The sequence below is a fragment of the Schistocerca cancellata genome, chromosome 2 (assembly GCF_023864275.1).
Source record: "Schistocerca cancellata isolate TAMUIC-IGC-003103 chromosome 2, iqSchCanc2.1, whole genome shotgun sequence".
Taxonomy (NCBI): Eukaryota; Metazoa; Arthropoda; class Insecta; order Orthoptera; family Acrididae; genus Schistocerca; species Schistocerca cancellata.
The window spans coordinates 1,114,764,196-1,114,788,259 of record NC_064627.1 but is presented as its reverse complement, the minus strand read 5'-3'; the positions used below and the strand labels follow the sequence as shown (position 1 = coordinate 1,114,788,259).

The 24,064-nt window shown below is 37.5% G+C and overlaps 1 protein-coding gene across 1 annotated transcript in view; it reads right to left on the bottom strand.

Moving 5' to 3' along the window:
• The window catches only part of LOC126163140 (meiosis 1 arrest protein-like), a 174,760-nt gene that overhangs the window by 3,336 nt on the left and 147,360 nt on the right, over nt 1–24,064 (bottom strand). The window contains exons 7-8 of the mRNA XM_049920064.1: nt 3,820–3,931; nt 3,530–3,744 (exon numbers count right to left, since the gene is read on the bottom strand). Of these exons, the coding sequence (XP_049776021.1) occupies nt 3,530–3,744; nt 3,820–3,931 (327 nt within the window). The remainder of the gene's footprint in view (nt 1–3,529; nt 3,745–3,819; nt 3,932–24,064) is intronic.

Below are 24,064 nucleotides of genomic sequence, written 5' to 3'. Positions count from 1 at the left end.
CAGACAATATCCTCAAAATGGCTATTTTCATGCCTTTTGGCTTGTTTTATCTCATGTTTGTTCATATGGACTCAAGAATAGTGCCCAAACCTGGCAGCACTTTATTGGCAGTATACTGTTCATTTTCCCATTCTGTTATGCTTTAACTTGCCAATATTCTTATTTTCTCACCACATGAAGAGTTCCATAACATGCATCTCAAACAAGTTTTCAACACATTCTCTGACAGCAGAGTTGTGATAAAAAAGGAAAAAATGCCAATTCTGACAAATAGAAATCATTTCCCTTGGCTACATAGTTAACACTTCCAGCATTTGTCTACTCTACAGTGCATTGGGTTCACCACCACAGGACTACCATGAATTATGCCAGTTTTTAGACAAGTTTAATTTTTAATGCCAGCACCTTCTGCAGGCAGTTCCTCTTCAGGCACCCCACTCACCTCTCTGCCACCCCTCCAACTTCCATCCTCCAACTTTGCATGCCATGACACCTCTCTGCAGCAGCTCTGCCAGAGATGACAACACGCCAATCGTGTCCACATGGTGCTCTGATGACCTCTTCACATCCACATTGTCTCATCACTTTCTGCGCTCCATGCACCACTCCTCCCAAAGCTGTGACAAAAAGTATCACTGGCAGTCAACTGGGACCATACAAAAGTGATCTCTGACAGACAGTGTGGCTAATGGCTTGTACTAACTTTGTTATAATAAAGTGTGTTCTTATTCAGATACAAGTTGTGTTATTGTACATTCCACATCCCATCTACAGTAGAGCACTAGATGGTTTTTGAAAAACAAAATCCGCTGCCTGTTATCAGACTGCTTATGTCATCTTCATACATGCCCAGCACCTGGCATGATGGCGTGACATGCCAATTGGTACACAACAGCATCATCTCTAGTTCACACAGCTGGTAGTGTGGATAGCAGTTATTCTGTTTGTGATCCATTAAAGCTGGTAGCTGTACCCTAGCTTTGAGGACCCTGGAAATTATCTTTCAACAAGATGAAAGCCCCCCATGTTGCGCATGGTGTCCTGACATAGCTTGATACTGAGGGTGTTTGACTGTTGGCCTAGCCATCATGTTCACCAGATGTCTCACCCATTGCAAACATTTGATCATGAAGTGCTGAGATAATGACACACCACCACTCACCAGCCACTGTGATTGATGAACTCCAGCATAGAGTTGAAGCAGCATTGTAAGACATACCTGTGGCATTCACATAAGCTCAGTTCAGCTCAATACACAGCCATTGTTGCTGTCGGAGATGGCAGCTCAGTGTACTAAATTTTATACTGAAAAATCAGCAACAAATTTAATCATCAGTTCTTCTTGCTATACTGCACATGTGCAATATGTGAAATTTATTTATTTTCTATCCTTTCTGGATTGCAATTTTAATGACTATGCATAAATTTCATAAAAAAAAAAAAAAAAAGGAAATTAGTGTATGGCATCGTGGCCGGGAGACCCCATTCGGGGAAGTTAGACCGCCAAGTGCAAGTTTTATTTCATTTGACGCCACATTGAGCAAATTGGGCACCGGTGATGAGGATGAAATGATGATGAGGACAACACAACACCCAGTCCACGAGCAGAGAAAATCTCTGTCCCGGCCAGGAATCGAACCTGGGCCCGCTTGCATCGGAGGCAACCACATTTCCACCGAGCTAAGCAGGTGGACATAAATTTCATAAATCTTAATAGTCTGGTTTGATTTGTAGCATTGGTCAGTCACTTTTTGTATTTCATAAATATTTCAAAAAGTTTATAAATTATAATGAAGGATTCATCATAAATTTGACCATAAATATGATTTGTAAAATAAGAAATTCATAAATTTTGAATTATATTACACAATTATGTTCAAAGGCATGTTGTGTTACAGTGGAATTTTATCACTAAATTTCAGTCATGAACTTTCTCCTCCAAAGGCAAAAATATTTTATTGATGCTGACCTATGTAGGAAGAAACAATCACCATACTTTGAATTATATTTTACAATTATGTTCAAAGGCATTTTCTGTTGCAGCGGAATTTCGTCACTAAATTTCAATCATGAAATTTCTCCTCCAAATGCAAAAATATTTTGTTTAAGCCGACCTATATAAGGAGAAACAATCATCACAATAAAATAAGGGAATTCAAAGGACGCACAGAAAGATATAGGTGTTTGTTTTTTCCATGCGCTGTTCAAGATTGGAATAATAGAGAACTGTTGTAAAGGTAGTTTGATGAACCCTCTGCCAGACACTTAAGTGTGATGTGCAGAGTATCCATGTAAATGCAGAAAAGAAAAATAATTTGGTTTCTCATAAAAGTAATGTTATGTAAAATGCATACAAATAATAAACAGTTGCAGACTGTAAAGGTCGGCCGGAGTGGTGGCGCTACAGTCTGGAACCGAGCGACCGCTATGGTCGCAGGTTCGAATCCTGCCTCGGGCACAGATGTGTGTGATGTCCTTAGGTTGGTTAGGTTTAATTAGTTCTAGGTGACTGATGACCTCAGAAGTTAAGTCACATAGTGCTCAGAGCCATTTGAACATTGTAAAGTATGTGTATGTAACTGATAACACCACAAGTCATTTATGATTGTGAATTGTGTTTTATTCATCTCATGATGTACCTTTGCAATCCATTTGGTTTGCATACATGGCTGTACCATGGTTCAGTTAATTGTGGTATGTCACTCAAGTTAAAGAGAGTCATGCAGTCAGTTTTTCAGTGTAAGTTTGTGATTGGATGTAATCTATAGTAGTATAAGGATAAAGGCGTGTTTGATAAACAGGGGAGATACGAGTAGAACAACTGTACCCTCAACAATAGCTGTAACTGTGTAATGAATAGTTTCAAATATAGGGTGTTCAGACAGCTTTGGGTATTATTAGTTAAGGTATTGATATGATTCTGGGTTTGTTTGTTTGTTTGTTGTTATATTTCCAAGGTGTTCCTGGAGCACTGTTTGGTGACAAAAACTGTGCTTACGTCATTCCTTGGAGTTTGCAGTACCATGAACTGCACCAAGTGGCCTCTTCATGGTGAAGTTTGTAGCTTGGGCATCACAGTAATTCTATAAGTTCTCTACATGAACGTATTAAACAAAAAAAGAAAACTGTTGATATGGAACTTAAAACGTATGGCTTGACTTCTTTTGGGTTTATAAACATTTTATATTTTCTGTTATTACTTTTATGTTGTAGTTTCATGTACTGACACATTCAGTGACCCTGGTGATTTGCTTCTCAATTTGAACCAACAGAACTAGACATGTAAATATATAAATAACAATCATATTTGTGTGATAAGTGTTTGAGTTGTTAAACATATACATTGTAAACTGGACAAAAAGTCCCAAATTTGTTCTCTACATGTCTGCATTACCTGAACAAACATGAAGCACAAAGTTAGTTATTTATTTAATATTTTATAACTCATGAGCAACAAATGAAACTAAGGACAGCACAAATATTCATACAATGAATGTGAAGTACCAGTTAAACAAAATTTTGACATTACCAGTGAGCTGACATGTATTAAGTTATGGTTCAGGGCTGTGTATAGTCCTGAAATGAACAACTGCGGATTGAAGTCCTGAATCAGTGGTAGGTCAGTCAAGTTGTTACTCATTTTGATGAGAAGTTCCTCAGATATCTGACCACTATGTGCAGCATCTTGCGAAGGAAGAGTAATTTCAGCTGAGGCTACTGACTTTAGAAGAAGTGACTTGTCTCCTGTAATATTAAATTCATTTTGAACAGTGTTTCCTGTGTGTATGTGTGTGTTAGATATTGTTTCAAAATATTTACCTGCTACTAAAATATAGAAGCCAAAAACTTGATCTGAGCGATGCTGGGCTTTTATCCTGGTAAGTAGATATATTTCATTCTCAGTTAGATACTGGCATATAGTTGCAAAACACTAGCAAAACAGAAAACACATATTTCATATTAACATTACAAATATTTCAATTCAGAAATTCCACCTGTTATAATTGCTGAAAAGCATTTGCATAAATAATTATCCATTAATTTGTTTCTTAAACATGTATTTAATTTCAAAAAACTGCAAGAAGGAACTGTTGATCATTGTAAAGTATTTCTTCACCTATTGGTAACTGAAAAGTATTGAATGATTTCACAAAACTATATTTTTATCACAACTAAAAATAATAGCACAATACTCCCATCTCCAATAGGGATTTTTATAGCTTCTTTTTGCCACTGAACAAGAGGCACATACACTGTTGTTGTTCAGAAACATTACATTGTTAGTGACTGGTCAAACTCTTAACATTACTTAAATGACCATCACAAGATGAAATGGTAGAATACAATTCTATGTTAAGTGGAGTACTGACAGTATCATGAAAGGAGTATATTGCTAACTCACCATGTAGAAGAGATGGTGAGTTGCAGACATGCACAACAAAAAGGCTGCTAAACATGTGAGCTGTTGGCCAAGAGGCCTTCTTCTAAAGTAGATAACAGACACACATTCACACAAGCACAACTCATACTCACATGAACACTGTCTTTGGTCAGTGAGGAGCCACATTATTTCCACAGATGTAATTAATATGTAATTTTCTGTACCTTCCTGTGCCACACAAATCTGTTGTACCTCGTCTTACCAAACCTCCCCCCCCCCCCCCCTGCAACCCCTCCCCCCACCTTTCTCCTCTCTTATTTTAGTATGCACATACTGACGTCACCTAGTTCTGTCACATCTTATGTCCCCTCTTCTTCATACAAACTCGCCCACTGAACTCGCCCCACACTATCATCTTTTTTTAATATTTTCTCTTTGATCTTATTGTGTTTTCATGCCTATTTCAGTTTGTTTTCGCCTTTCACTACCAGCTCCAGTTCCTCAGGCTTCGCCTTGCTTCCCTATACTTCATCCGTTCCCTCATAGTTGTGATTTTTCCCATGTATTTTTACATACTTTGCATATTTTTGCATGTACTTTGCACATATTTCTACACAATGTATGTATATTTATGAGTTTTAATCCTCCACCATGGATCCTTGCTCTTTCTATTTGCACCAGTACAGAAACATTTCCTTATCCCTAGCCAGAGCCCAGCCTCACTCATTGTTTCTGTGTTCTTGCCTGGCTTATGGAATCCCCCAAATGGCCTTACCATCAAATTACCCATTTCCTGCTGTGACCCCTCCTTATGCAATGAGCCACCATCTGTTCAGATTCTGCCAGTCCTTAGCCCTCATCACAAGGTTCTACTGCTCTGTAATCCTAAATTCCTGTGTCCTGCCTCTCACAATGAAACTCTGGCCCTCCAGGAACTAGAGCAGCATGTACAATGCTTCATCAAAAAACTCTCCAACCTGTTCACTTTCTACACCCACCTTGGCCTACCACTATCCACCACTTCTTCAACAGCCTCCAAACATACCCCACATCCCCTCATATAGCTATCAAAGCCTGATTAGCGGACCTATTACATTTACCACACCCTCAGAAATCACTTCCCATTACCATACAGAATCCAGAACCTAAACAGACCTGGAACTTAATAGGAACAGCCTCAGTGACCAGAGACAGTGGTCACGTGTGTACGAATTGTGCTTGTGTGAATTTGTGTGTGTTATCTACGTCAGAAGAGAGACTTTTAGCTGAAAGTTTACATGTTTAGCAGTTTTATCTTGTGCCCATCTGCTGCTCAACATCTCCTCTATACGGTGAGTAGCAATCTGTCCCTTTCATAATACTTCATTATTTCAGTCTGGATTTTCCATTGTTTTAAATGTAGTATTCAGCTTTGCCCGACTTGTATTTTTCTGATGTGTATAAAACCAAACTGATTCTCAATTCATTATTCAAAAGCACTAGCATTTAGCTGGGGGTATTCATTTTAAATACAGTCATCTATTCATCTAAAAGAGGTTTGTAACTGTGCATTGACAGAAACAGGTAGCTTTAGTTTCAAAATCAAAGAAAGATATTTTGAGAAGACAGCATCTTTTTATATATACAAATCTTTGCAAAATATAGCAGTAAATCTGTCATTAGTTAAGCAATTTAGAACTGGGAATCTTTCAGTACAAGTATCACTCAAGTTCTACCTTAAATCGATCATGGCTTGGCATGAATCTGAGCCACATGTGTTTTGTGCAGCTTAACTCAAAAGAAAAGAGGTCAGTGACTTTTTTACATCAGTTTTTAGCTGCTTTAAATGAGATTTCAATGGACAATAGGCACATGTTGTCATTGCTTGAGAATCGAAACTGATTGAAAGAATATAGGTCACATGAAGTGTCTGTATTTAACACATTCCAGCTGGGCTGCAGTGACTGCTGCAGTCCCCCAGACATCGTTAAGTTTTTCGACTTCTGTGTGTGGCTCCTGCTTATAAAATAAAGCATTCAAGCAGATTACCATGCATTTCAGAAATACTGTCATTGATTTCAAAACCATTATTATCAATCACAAGGTGCGACATGGTCGCGAATAAAACAGTGACCCGAATATAGGATAAATTTCCTTAACTTAACATCTGTGGTCACAAATTTTTTGTCATCAGACTACCGGCTTCAGTCTATAATAACCACCTTCAGATCTGCAGTAAAATAGGGAAACCATAAATACACTAGCAGAATGTCTACATATCAAACTGTAGACAATCTGCTAGTGTATTTATGGTTTCCCAGTTTGTGACAAACTTTTGCAGTTGAGATAACTATGGAAGCACACTGCACCAATGAATGTGCAAGAAGTGATTACAACTGAAATACGTTTTCAAGTTTGTAGCACCTTGTGGAAGCTGGAACATCCATTTAGCAGTTCTTCAAAGCACTAAAAGAGTGAGCAATTGACTTCAAGCCATCACTGTTTGGAAATATACATCATGAAGTGACAATCAGGAAAACCACACTCAGTGATTGTTTGGGCACTGATTGTTAGGGAAATCACAATGTGCCCATAGTCTGTACGGGCAGTGACCAGAATATATTAATGAACAAATGATCAAAAAGGAAATTTTTCTAGCTACATCATACTTCAAACTGAAATGTTCGTGTTACCTGACAATCATATACACTGTATGCCTTAACTCTCTTGGCGGTTGTAATTTATTGCAACACGGCAGATTGGGAAACATTGTTATGAAGCTATTGGTTCCAGGACTTATGATTTTAATGATCCCCCGAGAATCAAATAGAACAAGCATTCTGTACATAGCTATTAACTTATTCAGGCTTGTTTTCACTTACATATGAGTTTATAATTACTTTTTAGTCATGCAGCCACAGTTTTGGCTTTCAGTTCATTGTTTTACCTAAATTTACTTCCATAGAATTTTCCAGAAAGATCAGCATGTCGTCAGCTGTCAAATGATGTTGTTTTGAAAATATTGTTTCATTCATTTTTGAATTAAAAATATATCTAACCTTTAGGTAACTATGTCAAATGTTCACCTCTATTTTGTTAAGTACATAAGTAGGTTTCATATATATTTTGAAATCTGAATATCTTATTATAAGTTTAATTATGTAGTTAATAATGCCTTATAAGATTTTGATCGTTGTGTTCATATATTTTTTTGGGTGGCAGAGCTTGTGAGATGACCTACTTGCAAATCCTTAGTCTGCCATAGACATCTTATTTTTCTATTTCATAGTTGTCATTAACAGCCCAAAAACCATACTGATTTTCTTTGAAACTTTTGTGTAGTAATACTGTAAATGTTTTAAAATTTTTGGAGTGGTTAACTATGACAAAAGTTTCACAGTTTGTGATGAAGCAAGCTGTGACAGTTTTACTTCCCTTCTTGTTTTGCCATCTGCCCACTTAAATTCATTTTTTTCAGTTTTAACCGATTACCATTAACATACATGAATATAATCTGTATTTTCATATAAGAGAAAGGTTGCCCCTCAGTTTTAAAAAGAATATAACACCAGATCTAATTTTGTGCTTAGTTTTATGTATGTAATTGATTTTCCAATTTATTTTGACTATTCCTAGTTAGTATCTTTTCTTATTGGGTGAAATCAGTAATTGTTTTGTAACTTAAATTCTATTGTTGACATATAAACAAATATAAATTCTGTAATAATTGTAAATATTTGGAAGACGAAATGCTAAGATTCCTAAAATATCTATTTGGCTCTAGTCAGAAACATGTTAGCAAAACCAGCCATTCATTAACTCCAAAGTAATTAGCAGTTTTGTCAACAGTATTGTTTATGTAACCATATACGTTAATTTCATCATTTAAACAAGTAATTCGGCCTAACCCTTGCAGTAGAAGAAACTGTTACAAAGAACCATTGTTTTGATGCATTCAGTTAATTTAATGAGTTAAGTTTCAATTGTAATTTTTGTAAATTAAACATTGAACAATGTGTAGTTTCAGGGCCTATTATTGTGATGATATATAAGGACCCGATTTTTGGTCAGGTTAGGCTTTTACTGCTCATAGATGTACAACAGTAAACTTCTGTAGCAGTATGTGGATGTTCACCTGCAAACTATTAAAGAGGCTTATGGAAAGTTAAACAGTAGTACACTGGCCATATTAAATGTGTATATGGTGGGTTGTGAAAAGTGAAAGTAAACATTTGTGAAATGCAACTGTGCACCTATCATCTACATTATTTACCGCAGTCAGTGTCCAAATTACAAACCCCATTTTCCAGGAAGTGTAGCAACGCAGTACATCAAAACCGAGGACAATCAACAAATGAGGAATAAAAGTAGGTGAACCGCTGCATGTGGTGCCCCGACATGAGGATTATTGTATGTGGGCACAATAAACTAGAATGCATGAAAGTTGAAAGTGAAGTGTGAACTCGAGTGGTTTACAGTACAGTTTTACATGGAAGAAGTGATACAGCCAGTCAGCACTGGGGTTTTGTAACGGAAAAGGTGCAGCAGCCAATCAGTGAGTGGGTTGTATGGAAGCAGCCATTGAGGGCAGGAGCAGCCAGTCAGCATGTAGGTGGACACAGCTGACCAGAGGTAAACAAGATGCCTTGCTGAGAGAATTACAACATGCCACAGCCGTGCAGTTACAGATGACAACCACAAGAACCACAGCAGATCAGCAGCATATGAGTAATTAAAACATTGTAATTCATTTCAAAAGCTGTGTTGTATTAAGTGATACATAATGAGTTACCTTAAGGAACAAGACAGTGTGACTGAGAACAAAGCTGTAGAGGTTAAGTTTTTAAATGAACAGAAAGACCTAAGTGGGAATAGTTCTGTAATTGAATGTAGTTATAAATCAGACATGAATTTAACTTTGAAGGATGGGGACGAATGTCCTTTTGTAAAGAACGAAATGGACAAAAACAGTACTGAAGTGGGTGAAATCATTAAGAAGGAGGAACTTAGTAGCAAAAGTCAGCAAGAGCAACAGTTTATGGCAGATGGAAACTTGGAAGCAATGTTAAGGCATATTATCAGTACTACGTGAAGGGTAGAAAAGAAAACTGATAGCATTAGAACTGACATGGTTAGCCCAAAGGAGGAACTGAAGAAAGAAATTAAAAAGAAGGTTCAGATAGTCAACCATAATCTTTCAAAATTAAATAGCAGGATTGAGGCAGTAGCTAAGGTTTGTGATGAAAAGATAAAGAAAGTAGAGCAGAATGCTGATGAGAGATTAACGTAAATGTGTAGTAGAGAGAAAGAAACTATGTGATGACTATAGTAGGAGGGTGGAGGTTTCCAAAAAATAGTTTAAGGATGAAGTCAAAGATGCCAGGAAATTTTGTACTGAAAACAGGGTTAAACTTGAGAGCCAAATTGATCAGATTAAAAATGATTTTGAAATGGGGGTGTAGTAGTGGTAGAAGAAAATCTGGTAAAAGTAAATAAAAATTTAGATTCAAAATTTGCTGAAAAAGATGGAAGAGGTACAAAATTGAAAGCTTACAGTATGGAGAGTATGTAGTGTCCCAAACAGTCCTTCATTTGTTAGCTGTAAGAAATTTAGTAATTTTGAACCATATGGGGAAGTGCATCCACTGTTTTATTAGGGAATTTAATAATTTGCCTGAAACATGGAATGACAAAGAGAAAAGGCTATTTGTGAGAGGTTTTTTGAAAGGGGATGCCTATGGATGGGTAGCTCAGGTAGCTGATTGTTGTACTTCATAACAAAGCTTTGAGAAAGCATTTTTAGATTAGTATTGGTCCAAAGAGAAGCAGCAGAGAATTTTGAGTGAATTTTGGGGAGAAGAGAGATTTGACTCTGGGGAGTGCGAAAGGTTTCTGTCACTTTTGAATAAACAAACTGAAATATTTGGACAAAGAGTGTATAAGTACATGATGAAAGGCCCCCAGGACGCTGTAAAATTAAGATTTACACTCTCTCTCTCTCTCTCTCTCTCTCTCTCTCTCTCTCTCTCTCCGCCTTCTCAAAGTTCGAGGCTTTATTGTGAGCACCTTACAAAAACTTTACATTTCAAAGTATTGGCCATTGCTGGCCACTACTTTCTCCCATCTTTTGGGCAGCATACGAATCCTGTGGCAGAAGAACTAGGCATCTTTCGAGAAGATCCAGGCATCGATCCAGTTTTGCAATTGTTCATATGACAGGAAGTGCTGGGCAGCCAGGTCATGTGCCACTGAACTAAAAAGTTGTTAGTCAAAGGGAACAATGTCTGGAGAATACGGCGGGTGGGGTAGGATTTCCCATTTCAACATTTTCGGGTACGTTTTGGCTTGTTTTGCAACAAGGGGTCGAGAACTGTGACGCTGAAAAATCACCTTTTCATATATATCATTGTACTGTGGCCATTTGTCTTTCAGTGCTTGGCTCAAACACATCAATTACTTTCAATAATGATCTCCTGTGATTGTTCTCTTTGGTTGCAATAGCATCGAAAGCTTTCTCTCTTTCACAACCAATGGAAACCATTCTCTGCAAAGTTCTGTCACTATCAGGCGTCTCGTTTTTCGTGATTACAAGTGCCAGTGTGCCCTGAGTCCTCCGCCGCCTGCAGCTTCAACAAAAATGTAAGGAAGTCCGATGCCCAAAAGGATACCAATAAGCACAGAACATTTTAACAATGCAACCATATTACTATTTTTATTCATATTCATTTTTATTGTACAACTGTTGACCTGTGTGCCAGGACTTCTGGGCACCAGTCATGAGTAATGTTTGTTAACTATTGTTATAGTAAGAAATTTCTATGACATAGTTATGAATTATAAAAACTAATTGCCTGTATTTTCTGTTTGCATGAATCACTACAGAGAGCAAGTATTACAAAAAGGCAAAAATTGAAGAGAAAATTTTTGAAAGGGATAAGAATTGGATGCAGGTTACGTAAAATTTTTTCCATAGTAAGCAATTTTATTTGGTGCAGCAAAGGTAGGACTGCCATGCAAGTTGCTTGCATGGTTACACTTGGTAGTGCCTCTTTTGTTGTAGACAGAAACATTTTCCTCATTATTTCCTTCCTTGGATTTTATTGGCGAGAAATTTTTCAGTGTGATACACAATGCCAGTAAAATGTAAAGATTTGTGACACAATAGTTTGAGCATCATAATAGATGTAAAACAGGCTTTGACATTACATAATTTACATTTATTGAGTTTAATAATTGGTGTATGAAATTTTTAACATTTTTGTGAAATTTCCATTTTTTGCAAATTCATATAACATGGCTGAAAAATATATGCCCATTGTTGATAGTGATAGTGAAAGTGCAATCAGCCAAGATGCCACAGAATTGCAAGATCAAACAATTGAAGTTCAGGTGCCATGTATGCCTACTGCTGAAGGATTAAGTAGATCAGAGATGAGTGTTGCAGGAGTGACAAATGATAGCAACACTCCACAACAGAATAACCTTGACAACACAATGTTTACGATTGATGAGACAATGTCACGCATCTCCCAGAGCGACATACCACTCATGAATGAAACGTCGGAGAGTGGTTTAATATGAATCTTGACAACATGTTACAAACATCACTTGATTGCATCATAAACATTAATTTGGGAAGTACATTGGACAGCAACCACAGTAGTACAACTGAAGCACTGCTATGGCAGCTACTATCTAACATAAATGTGAAATTTGATGATATTAAACACAATATAAACACCAATTTCAGTAATTTGACACAAGATATGAACATGGTAAAACAGCAGCAAAACACCGTTACACAAGATATGAACACGATAAAACAGCAACAAAACACTGTTACACAAGATCTAAACACAATGAAGCAAGAACAAAAACAAGTATTCAACGATTTTCAAGAAATGGTCTCTCAGAAATGTGATGACTTAGCCAAAAATTTTCGCACTGAAATCGAGGAAAAATTGAATGATATGAAAACACAGGTAAAGCATGAAGTATTTTCTGAAGTTAACAGTAACATTACAGAGGTAAAACAGAAGGTAGATTCTTTTAGGGACCATCACAATCTAGTAGAACAATGGATAAAGAAAATCACAGTTGCAAACACAAACATTGAAGCCACACAAAACCAGTTGGTTTCGACAATAAAAAAAGGTAACCACTGTCGTTAACAAACTAAATAAAGATTATGAAGGCACACCTCTAGCTGTAGAAGAGCTTACTTTAAAGGGTAGCGATATTAGAAGTAGACTCAGCATGTGCTAAGAAGGACGGAGAGAAGATTAATGAAAATCTGAGTGATATCATTAGTCAAGCTGAAGCATGCACGCTAGATAAGGGTAACACCATTGCAGAGAATTGAGTAACTGATTCTAAGTTATACACAGATGTAGTAGAAAAGGTCACTGAGTAAAAAGAAAATGAAATTGTGAACAAAGTAAACATTGCCGGTAACCTACAAGCCACGGAAAATAGGATCTCCAATCTTTCAGAAGAAAATATTACCGGATCTCGAAATATGCATGTAAATAATACACAGGCTACAGTGAACAAACCACAACCTGTTGGTATCTATTCACAAGTCCCACAGCAGGTAACAGTGACAATTATAGATTGCAAAATGGTAAACATACCCACAACCCCAATACCTGAGCAATTACCAGCCAAAATTACAGATAACAACATAAACACGATCAAAAATTCCATGAGTCTATCAACTATTTTTGCAGACAAAGTTTTGCTGAGACATCGACAATTTCCTACATTTACTACTGTAGGTAAAAGAATGAATCCCATAGTATTTATTAGTACTTTTCATCATGTATTTCCATGCAACTGGACGGAAGCACAGAAAATCAGATTTGTCATGGGATATATGCAAGGTGATGTGTTCCTACGGGCAACTGAAGGGGCTGAATGTTGCAGCACTTATATCCAATTTGAACTAGCTTTCCTCAACAAATACTGATCTGAGGCAGTGCAAGAAAGACTCTGACGAGAGGTTTTCAACCATGCACCATTGAATGGCAAATATGGTAGCTACATGGATACTTTGAAAAATACCTGAACAAGACACGCTACTGGACGAACCCAATATCACAGGTAGATGTGTTAAAAATTTTGAAAAGTCGTTTACCATTGCACATTAGAGGAAAATTAGTCACAACGCCTGTGCACGACAACTGAATATTTTCTGTCAGTGTTCAATTCTATCGACTTAATCTATGAGGGAAGACCTGTACCCCATAGAGCAACAGAAAATCAGGCACAACAACAACATAATTGTGTAAATCAGTCAGTAAAATGTTATTTAAACACACAGCAAGGTTGGTACACACAACAGCAAAATTACATACTGAGAAGTTATGAGTACAGTAATGGGAATGGAAAACAAATGATTTAAAAGAAATTTCCAAGACAACATGGGTAATTTTCACACATGAGTGAATTACAATTCACCACCACAAGGTCCTATGCCGAAAAAGAATAGAAACCGTCAGCCACAGCAGTGGCTGACACGCTGCAACAATGCCATGCCTTACGCTGTATTGCAGCTGACCTTTGGGCAGCAAAACAACTGCACAGCAGGTAACAACACAAATTGGTGAAGTACACACACAGTGCAACTCACTGAAATTTCTCCAGGTAATGAACTAAGTCACACTACACTGTCGGAAAACACCAACTGGTCATAGTTAAGCCCCATGCTATTGGCCACACAGGGAGTGGGGGCAAGGCAGAATTACAAACATGTTTCATAAGATCTGACAAATGAGGTGACATCAAGGATGATTTGTATCAGCATGAGTTAGATGTAGTAGATAAAGTCAAGGAAAAACAAGTGCAAGCAATCATTAAGGTGAAAATATTTAACATTGATACACAGTTAATTTTAGATACAGGTTCATCTACGAACCTAATGTCAAATGCATTTTTTTGTGAATTGAAGAAGAGAGGCAAGTTCCCAACATTTCCTGTACAAAACTGCAAGGTGCAAACTGCTACAGGCAGTAAGAATAAACTGGTTAAGCATCAAGCACTTATTCCAGTACAAATTGAACATTTTACAGTGAAGTGCAACTTTCTTATAATTGACAAACTTATAGTTAATTGTCTTATTGGCATGGACACATTTAGAATGTACAAAACACAGGTTGACATAGGTAATGGTAAATGCCACTTTCATGTGAAGGATCAGATCTTTTCTACTGATGTAGTCAAAACACTTGACAAAATTAAGAAAAACAAACCAGAGTCAAACGTCGTAGTACAATATTCCTTTCCAGCTGTGTATTTCACAAACAAATTTGATACTGAACAAGAAGTGAACATTGAGGTTAGTTACGAAATGGTAGAGCAGAAACTAAGTGTATCACAGGCACTACATGATATTCAGCAACAAGAACTTTTCAACTTGTTATTTAAGTATGCCATGTTTTCAGTAAGGAGCCAGGAGTAATCAAAGACTATGAATATAAATTTGAGGTCTATCCACATGAGACATTTTGTGTAGTGTCATATCCTATTCCATGGGCAAATGAGACACAATAAGGGAAGAGATCAATCGTATGATTAAATGGGGAATTAAACAACCTTCATTTTCACCCTACTGTAGTCCAATATTACCAGTAAAGAAACCAGATGGTTCTGTTAGGTTAGTTCTCAATGCTAGATGTATCAATAAGATTATAATACCAGTATGCATAAGGCCAGAGAATTTGGACAAACAGCTTCAAAAGTTTTACAATACAAAATATTTCAGTGTACTTGTTCTCAAAATTTCCTACTGGCAAGTAAAACTCCATGAAGAAATTCGAAAATAAACAGCATTTGTTTGTGGTGGCAGAAGTTATGAATTCTGTGTTCTAACTTTTGGACTGAACATTAGCGCAGGAGTGTCTATATCTGCATTATACAAGGTTTTAAGACCAGAATTGCTTAGGTCAGGAGTTCACTACACACAGCTGGCGGCTACACGGGTAGTGGAGGCTGTGTGGCGTGGACTGGGCGGTTTTTTTAGGTTAGAAGGCCTCCGGAAAGTATGGGGTGGGCTGCAATCTCAAAGGGTGCATGGCAAATACAGGACGTGCTTGGATCAAGGAACAGTCGGAATTGTAGTTGTAAATTGTTGTAGTTGTGTTGGGAAAGTCCCTGAGCTTCAAGTGCTAATAGAAAGCACAGAAGCTGAAATCGTTATAGGTACAGAAAGCTGGCTAAAGCCTGAAATAAGTTCTGCAGAAATTTTTACAAAGTCTCAGATGGTGTTCAGGAAAGATAGATTAGGCAGAATTGGTGGTGGAGTGTTTGTGTCTGTCAGTAGTGGTTTATCTTGTAGTGAAGTCGAAGTAGATACACCGTGCGAATTGGTATGGGTGGAGGTTATACTTAACAGCCGAACTAAGTTAGTAATTGGCTCCTTCTACCGACCCCCAGACTCCGATGATATAGTTCCTGAACAGTTCAGAGAAAATCTGAGTCTCGTAACAAATAAATACCCCACTCATACGGTTATACCGTATTTACTCGAATCTAAGCCGCACTTTTTTTCCGGTTTTTGTAATCCAAAAAGCTGCCTGCGGCTTAGAATCGAGTGCAAAGCAAGTGGAAGTTCTGAAAAATGTTGGTAGGTGCCGCCACAGCTAACCCGCCCCGAGTTTCGACCACTGCATTTTCATACATTATCCAACGAAGTAAATACAAATTCCATATTAATCATCTTCGAATGTAGCAGAATTTCAATGTACTACGAAAATCCAACATGCAAGACTGTTTGGGATGTTTGTCAATATGGCCAACTCTACATTCTGAATTTTTTCCTACCTGTGAGAAGAGATGGTTGCTAATAGGAACCTGATGAAATGTGAATCACATGCAGTATTCTCTTCACCATAAGAATACAAATATCAACATTTTGTCATGTATTCTTTCGTGTTTGCTGCTATCTCATTTAAATCCTGCCTGCCTATAAATAAACTACGAAACTAGAGTGAGACAACAACAAACGCGGAAGAATATACGTAACGTGTCATGTTTATATTCGTATTATTCTTATGCCTAATAGTGATACAGTCAGAAATGAAGCACGGCAACTGACTAGATTTTTAATTCTAAGATGACTCTAATTTCTGTGCAGAATTTGATGTACTAAAGAAGCGGCCGCAAAGATTTTCAAATGGAGAAACATTTTCGCCTAACTCTCGTTCAGAACATGTTCTATCATACGCAGTCTATTATTTGGTTCTTGTTGATCATTATCAAAGAAAGCAGCAGTGTAAGTAACAACAAATAGCAGTCTCTTGCCATTGTTTCGCTAATGAGACGATTACTCTCTCTTTTTTTTTAATTGTAAGCGGCGGTAGCGCGCACAAAAGCAAGCCATGCCGCGAGCGGCGACAGGCCGTAAACACGCACTATCAGAATGCGACAAACAATGCAAGACACAGTACAGTAATGCATTTTCAGCTTAGAGTGACGCAAACACCTATAACAAAGAAAACAGCACTTATCAGATCAAAGCAAAATAAGCAATCGATTCAAACCAGACGAAGCACGTGAAAAAGGAAGGGTACCCGTATAAATACGGACGGAGCGCCTGACGCATAGCAATGGCTACCTGGTAAAGCTTAACTGCTAAGCCTACGACTCGAACCAAACTACTGTAGCTGTATCGTCATTCATTTGACCTAAATTGTGTCTCATATTACAATGGACCAACTTTGTTTCGATTTGGAGGTGCGGCCTAAAACTTTACTCTCCCCTTGAATTTCGAGTCTCAAATTTCCGGTGCAGCTTAGATTTGGGAATTTTTTTTCCTTTATTTCGAGTCTCATTTTTCAGGTGCGGCTTAGATTCGAGTAAATACGGTAGTTGGTGGGGACTTCAACCTTCCCTCGACATGTTGGCAAAAATACTTGTTCAAACCCGGTGGTAGGCAGAAAACATCTTCCGAGATTGTCCTAAATGCTTTTTCCGAAAATTATTTCGAGCAGTTAGTCCACAAACCCATACGAATTGTAAATGGTTGTGAAAGCACACTTGACCTCTTAGCCACAAACATTCCAGAGCTAATAGAGAGCATCATGACTGATACAGGGATTAGTGATCACAAGGTCATTGTAGCTAGGCTCAATACCGTTTCTTCCAAATCCACCAGAAACAAACGCAAAATAATTTTATTTAAAAAAGCAGATAAAGTGTCACTAGAAGCTTTCCTAAGAGACAATCTCCATTCCTTCCGAACTGACTATGCAAATGTAGACGAGATGTGGCTCAAATTCAAAGATATAGTAGCAACAGCAATTGAGAGATTTATACCTCATAAATTGGTAAGAGATGGAAGTGATCCCCTGTGGTACACAAACCAGGTCTGAATGCTGTTGCAGAGGCAATGTAAAAAGCATGCGAAGTTCAGAAGAACGCGAAATCCCGAAGATTGGCTAAAATTTACAGACGTGCGAAATTTGGCATGGACTTCAATGCAAGATGCCTTTAATAGGTTCCACAATGAAACATTGTCTCAAAATTTGGTAGAAAATCCGAAGAAATTCTGGTCGTATGTAAAGTACACAAGCGGCAAGACGCAGTCAATACCTTCGCTGCGCAGTGCCGATGGTGCTGTTACCGACGATTGTGCCGCTAAAGTGGAGTTACTGAACGCAGTTTTCCGAAATTCCTTCACCAGGGAAGATGAATGGAATATTCCAGAATTTAAAACACGAACAGCTGCTAGCATGAGTTTCTTAGAAGTAGATACCTTAGGGGTTGCAAAGCAATACAAATCGCTTGATACCGGCAAGTCTTCAGGTCCAGATTATATACCGATTAGGTTCCTTTCAGATTATGCTGATACAATAGCTCCCTACTTAGCAATCATATACAACCGCTCACTCACCGATAGATCTGTACCTACAGATTGGAAAATTGCGCAGGTCGCACCAGTGTTTAAGAAGGGTAGTAGGAGTAATACATCGAACTACAGACCTATATCATTGACGTCGGTTTAAAGTAGGGTTTTGGAGCATATACTGTATTCAAACATAATGAATCACCTCGAGGGGAACGATCCATTGATACATAATCAGCATGGTTTCAGGAAACACCGTTCTTGTGCAACACAGCTAGCTCTTTATTTGCACGAAGTAATGGCCGCTATTGACAGGGGATCTCAAGTTGATTCCGTATTTTTAGATTTCCGGAAAGCTTTTGACACCGTTCCTCACAAGCGACTTCTAATCAAGCTGCGGGCCTATGGGGTATCGTCTCAGTTGTGCGAGTGAATTCATGATTTCCTGTCAGGAAGGTCGCAGTTTGTAGTAACAGACGGCAAATCATCGAATAAAACTGAAGTGATATTAGGTGTTCCCCAGGGAAGCGTCCTGGGACCTATGCTGCTCCCGATCTATACAAATGACCTGGGTGACAATCTGAGCAGTTCTCTTAGGTTGTTCGCAGATGATGCTGTAATTTACCGTCTAGTAAGGTCATCCGAAGACCAGTATCAATTGAGAAGCAATTTAGAAAAGATTGCTGTATGGTGTGGCAGGTGGCAGTTGACGCTAAATAACGAAAAGTGTGAGGTGATCCACATGAGTTCCAAAAGAAATCCGTTGGAATTCGATTACTCAATAAATAGTACAATTCTCAAGGCTGTTAATTCAACTAAGTACCTGGGTGTAAAAATCATGAACAACTTCAATTGGAAAGACCACATAGATAATATTGTGGGGAAGGCGAGCCAAAGGTTGTGTTTCATTGGCAGGACACTTAGAAGATGCAAGAAGTCCACTAAAGAGACAGCTTACACTACACTCGTTCGTCCTCTGTTAGAATATTGCGGCACGGTGTGGGATCCTTACCAGGTGGGATTGACCGAGGATATCGAAAGGGTGCAAAAAAGGGCAGCTCGTTTTGTATTATTACGTAATAGGGGAGAGAGTGTGGCAGATATGATACGCAAGTTGGGATGGAAGTCATTAAAGCAAAGACATTTTTCGTCGCAGCGAGATCTATTTACGAAATTTCAGTCGGCAACTTTCTCTTCCGAATGCGAAAATATTTTGTTGAGCCCAACCTACATAGGTAGGAATGATCATCAAAATAAAATAAGAGAAATCAGAGCTCGAACAGAAAGGTTTAGGTGTTCGTTTTTCCCACGCGCTGTTCGGGAGTGGAATGGTAGGGAGATAGTATGATTGTGGTTCGATGAACCCTCTGCCAAGCACTGAAATGTGAATTGCAGAGTAATCATGTAGATGTAGATGCAAAGTCACTGTCTCTGTAGACGACCAGATAATAGCCACACCTGCTTAGTTAGGACATATCATGCTCATTGAACAGGTGCTTTAACGATTTGCAGATTATGAAGTAACAGCAAATTTAAAAAAAGACTAGTTTTGGTAAGGAGCAAGTCAGATTTTTAGGACATGTGTTGGAAGAAGGTATATTACCTGATCTGAAAAAACTTGATGCCATACACAATTGTATTGTATTGTACTGTACTGAATATTTATTGGTCCTGTGAATCGTACACTCTACAGGGATACATAATGATATAGGACAAGTCAAATAATTTGCAATAAAGTTTAACAGAAAAACTGTTGTATGGTTTTCAGTATATAGCAATATAACTCTAACATATGGGAATAACATTTCACATATACACAAATAAATTTTATACGCACACATTTCATACTTTCGGCCTTGATTATACAGACACACACATATATGTAATAGACCACATATAATACACAGATACATCTACATGTACACATTTCTTATTTTGGCCTTAATTGTGTAAACTATTTAAATTTTTCACATATTTACATTGTAGATAAAAATTCACTGCAGTTTCGAATTTATGCATGCCAGTTATTGCCTTAATTTTTTTAGGTAGTTTGTTATACAGTTTTTTTTCTTGCTTGCAAGGGTCCTTTTTGTTTTAGTGTTGTATGTGAAAACTGCATATGTAAATCTTGATTATTCCTTGTGTTGTATGAATGGATGTTTTGGTTTTTTGGAGCAATCTTGCTATTTTCATCTACAATTTTCCTTATAGACATTATTGTTTCTAGGATATATAGGCATGGTAATGAAAGAATATGAAGCTTTTTAAATGAGGGTTTGCATGAAGATTGAGGTGCTGAGCCTTCCATGGCTCTTATAATTCTTTTTTCTTCAATAAAACAGCTTTTGCTGGGTGGTGAATTTCCCCAGCAAATTAAACAATATCTTAGTAGTGATTCTGCTTGGGCATAGTACACATTTTTTATGGCTTGCATTGATGTGCATCCCGCAAGAATTTTTATACTATAACAAATGGTATTTATTTACTACATAGGTGTTGTGTGTGTTTCTGCCATCTTAGGTCATCTTGGATCCAAATCCCAAAAATTTGGTGCTATTTACAATTTCAAGTCTTTTACCTAACAGTTCTATGGTTGCAGTTTGTAACCTCCTCCTCACTTACCGACCTTAATGACAGTGAAAAATTAAACCGCATGCACCTAATGGAAATTTGGGAAAAAGCAATCGTCACCGAAGTTAATCTGTTGGTAAAGAGGGAGGAAAGGATTACATCTACATGAAAGGAAAAATGTAAATGAAACTGGTGGAAATTAATTTTGAAAAGTGGTAAAGTTAATAAAGAAAGTAAATGTGCGGCCGTTACGTTAACAATTAACTAGCGGTAATTAGATATTTGAGATTTGGGGAAAATTACAGTCGCCAGTCCTATGGACAATTACTATAGTAACTGAAAAAGAAAGATTATTGCACATATAATTAGCACTAGAAGCATGGCAACTGAAGGTTGACACGTGTAGTGTGAAAACTGAAAGTTTGTCAGAAGTAATAAATTTCGCTACACTCTGACTTAATTTAGCAAAAGAATTTATAAAACCGGAAAATTGAAAGTTAATTTAGTGACTGAAATTAATAGTGAGATTTGTTTCTGAAGCACTACGAAATTCAATAAAATAAGGTTAGTCTTGGGCTACCTCAACAATCATTTCAAAAGCTACTTGAATCTACGCAATTTAGAAATAAGAGATTTAACTTTGAACTTGAATTAAATGATTCTGAACAATTAACAGTAGTAACATTTAGTACGAACCAAGCCAAGCTGCAGTCACAGGTAAGCTAAAATATGGTAACAAAACTCGCACTCTTAATTTGTGCATGCGTAATCTAAATACTGTAGCCAGCTATGAATACATTAACTGAACTTTGAAATTAAAGCAGTGAAATGGAATGATATTACTTCAAGGCTGGCGTCTGAATTTCAACGACACTGGGGCTCATTTTGGAAAAGGAAGGGACGCTGCTTGGTAATGCAATTGGGACAATGAGCAACAAAGGTTCATGCTACGTTGCTGTAATTTGGTGACACAAATTGACCAGTTTGAAAAACTGAGGTCTGCCGCACAGTTCTAAAACTTTACGTGCTTCTGGTCTTCCTTGTTGGTTGATTGAAGGTTTGCAGTCGTCGATTGAGGAGGTGGCGACAGTCACTCATTGTCGGCCGTCGCTGTTGCAGAAGCTGGATGTTGGTGCGCCTTCTTCTCGACACGGTCTCCAGCCGAAACGGGCTCTTGATGTGTGCCAGCTAATGCTTCCCGTCCGCAACACCGTGTCAGAAACTATCATAGCAAGTCAAGCACAATTACATGCTGCCAAAACCCGAAAGCGCACAACTCGCGGGAGCGTCACACAACACACCTGCTCAACTGCACTACTCCAGCTGGACCCTCTCTGCTCCGCCCGCACTCCACGCGACAGAGTTAACACTACCAAAGATCCTAAACACTTTGGTTCTCCACACGACCTATCGATGTATTCGTTCGATAGCATAGTTTTCCCTAGGCAAGACCCAGCGTAAAATACAAATAATATTCACAAAACAAACCAATTATACATTGACATAGATGCATAAATATATATACAAATAGTAAAACAATTACAATATATAAAGGCACAGAAATGTCATACATTCAGGTAACAAAATAAGGAAAAAAATGTATAGTACAATAGATGGAAATAGGAGGATATGCATTTCCGGCGTTACAAGTTAAAGGCTATTTATTCTGCACTGTGTGTAGAAGCATAGTGTTTGTTTTATGTGTGTTTATTATTAAATTGTTCATTGTGAACCATTCTGATACATGTGAAGTGCTCTTTTTTATTTCATTTTGGAGCTCTTCTGGGGTCTTTCCTTCATATTTAATATACTTATAGATAGGGATGGATGGTTCCAGGTCTTTTACAAACAGCAAGAACAAGATTGGTCCCAGTACGGAACCCTGCAGCACACCGTATTTAACACACTGTTTTTCTGATTGAAAGGAAGTTAAATTTTTTCCTTCTTTGTACAGGACTTCAACTACTTGGTGTCTGTTTTGTAGATATGGCTTTACCCACTCATAGGCTGGGCCTCTGACACCAACATTTTCTAGATTTCTAAGCAATCGACCAGGGTTAATGATGTCAAATGCTTTTGAAAGATCTAGGAATATTGCGGCTATGTGTTCTTTTTTATCTAATGCATTTAAAGCTTCATTTAAGAAATCGATAATAGCTGTCTCAGTGTATTTACATTTTCGGAAACCATACTGTGTAGCTGAGAAAAGTTTTTTTTTTTTCAGTGAAATCTATGAGTCTTTTATGAATGATTTTTTCAACTATTTTAGAATAAACAGATAGTAGAGAGACTGGCCTATAATTTGTTATATCTGTTTTTTCACCCTTTTTGTACAATGGCTTCACTTAAGCTATTTTTAACCTTTCTGGGCAGATTCCCTGAGAAAGTGAACTATTGCATATGTCTACCACAGGCCTAACTACTAAGGGTGCACATTTTTTAATGATATGGTCTGGTATGTTGTCAGTACCAGAGGAAAATTTTGATTTTAGCTCCCCTATTGTTTTTAGCATTTCCTGTTCATCTATTGGGTTTAGGAAGAGAGACTTGTTACTAGGGATAGCTTTAATCTGATTTGCAGTGACAGCATATTGAAAGTTTTGCTTCACCAGAATCTCAGCTGCCTCAGAGAAATATGAGTTAAAATTATTTGCTATCTGCTGGGGATCAGATGTTACAGACGTGTTTTCGTTCAGTTTGAGATTATGGTATTCTCTCCGTTTTACTCCTGTTCCATGCCTTACAATGTCCCATAAGGCTTTCATTTTATTTTGTGCATTTGCAATGAAGCAACTATTTGCCGTTCTTTTTGCTTCTTTTATGACTTTAGTTAAAATCTTTTTGTAATTCTTAAAATAGGAATCAAATTCTGGGGATGTGGTGTGCTGTCTAGATATTTCATGAAGTAATCTCTTTTTCTTCACAGATATTTGTATCCCTGTTGTGACTCATTTTATTTTCAGATCCTTTTTTGTGGCTGTCTTTTTATGGAGTGGAAAGTTCAAAATAATAGCTAAAACTATTTAGGAATTTGTTGAACTTATCATTTGTACTTTTACATTCATAGATGTCTCACCAAGTTTCTTTACATAGATAGTTATGGAAATGTTGTATATTTTGGTCATTATACTTCCTAGATGTAGTAGTTAGACATTCAGTTGAACTAAACAGTTTTCCTAATCTTATACTGTATTGTGGGTTTGTGTTGTATGTTTCAAGGGCACATTTGTAAATATTTGATCAAGGATTGTGGCTGAGGTTTTTGTGATGTATGTTGGCATTTCTGTAGT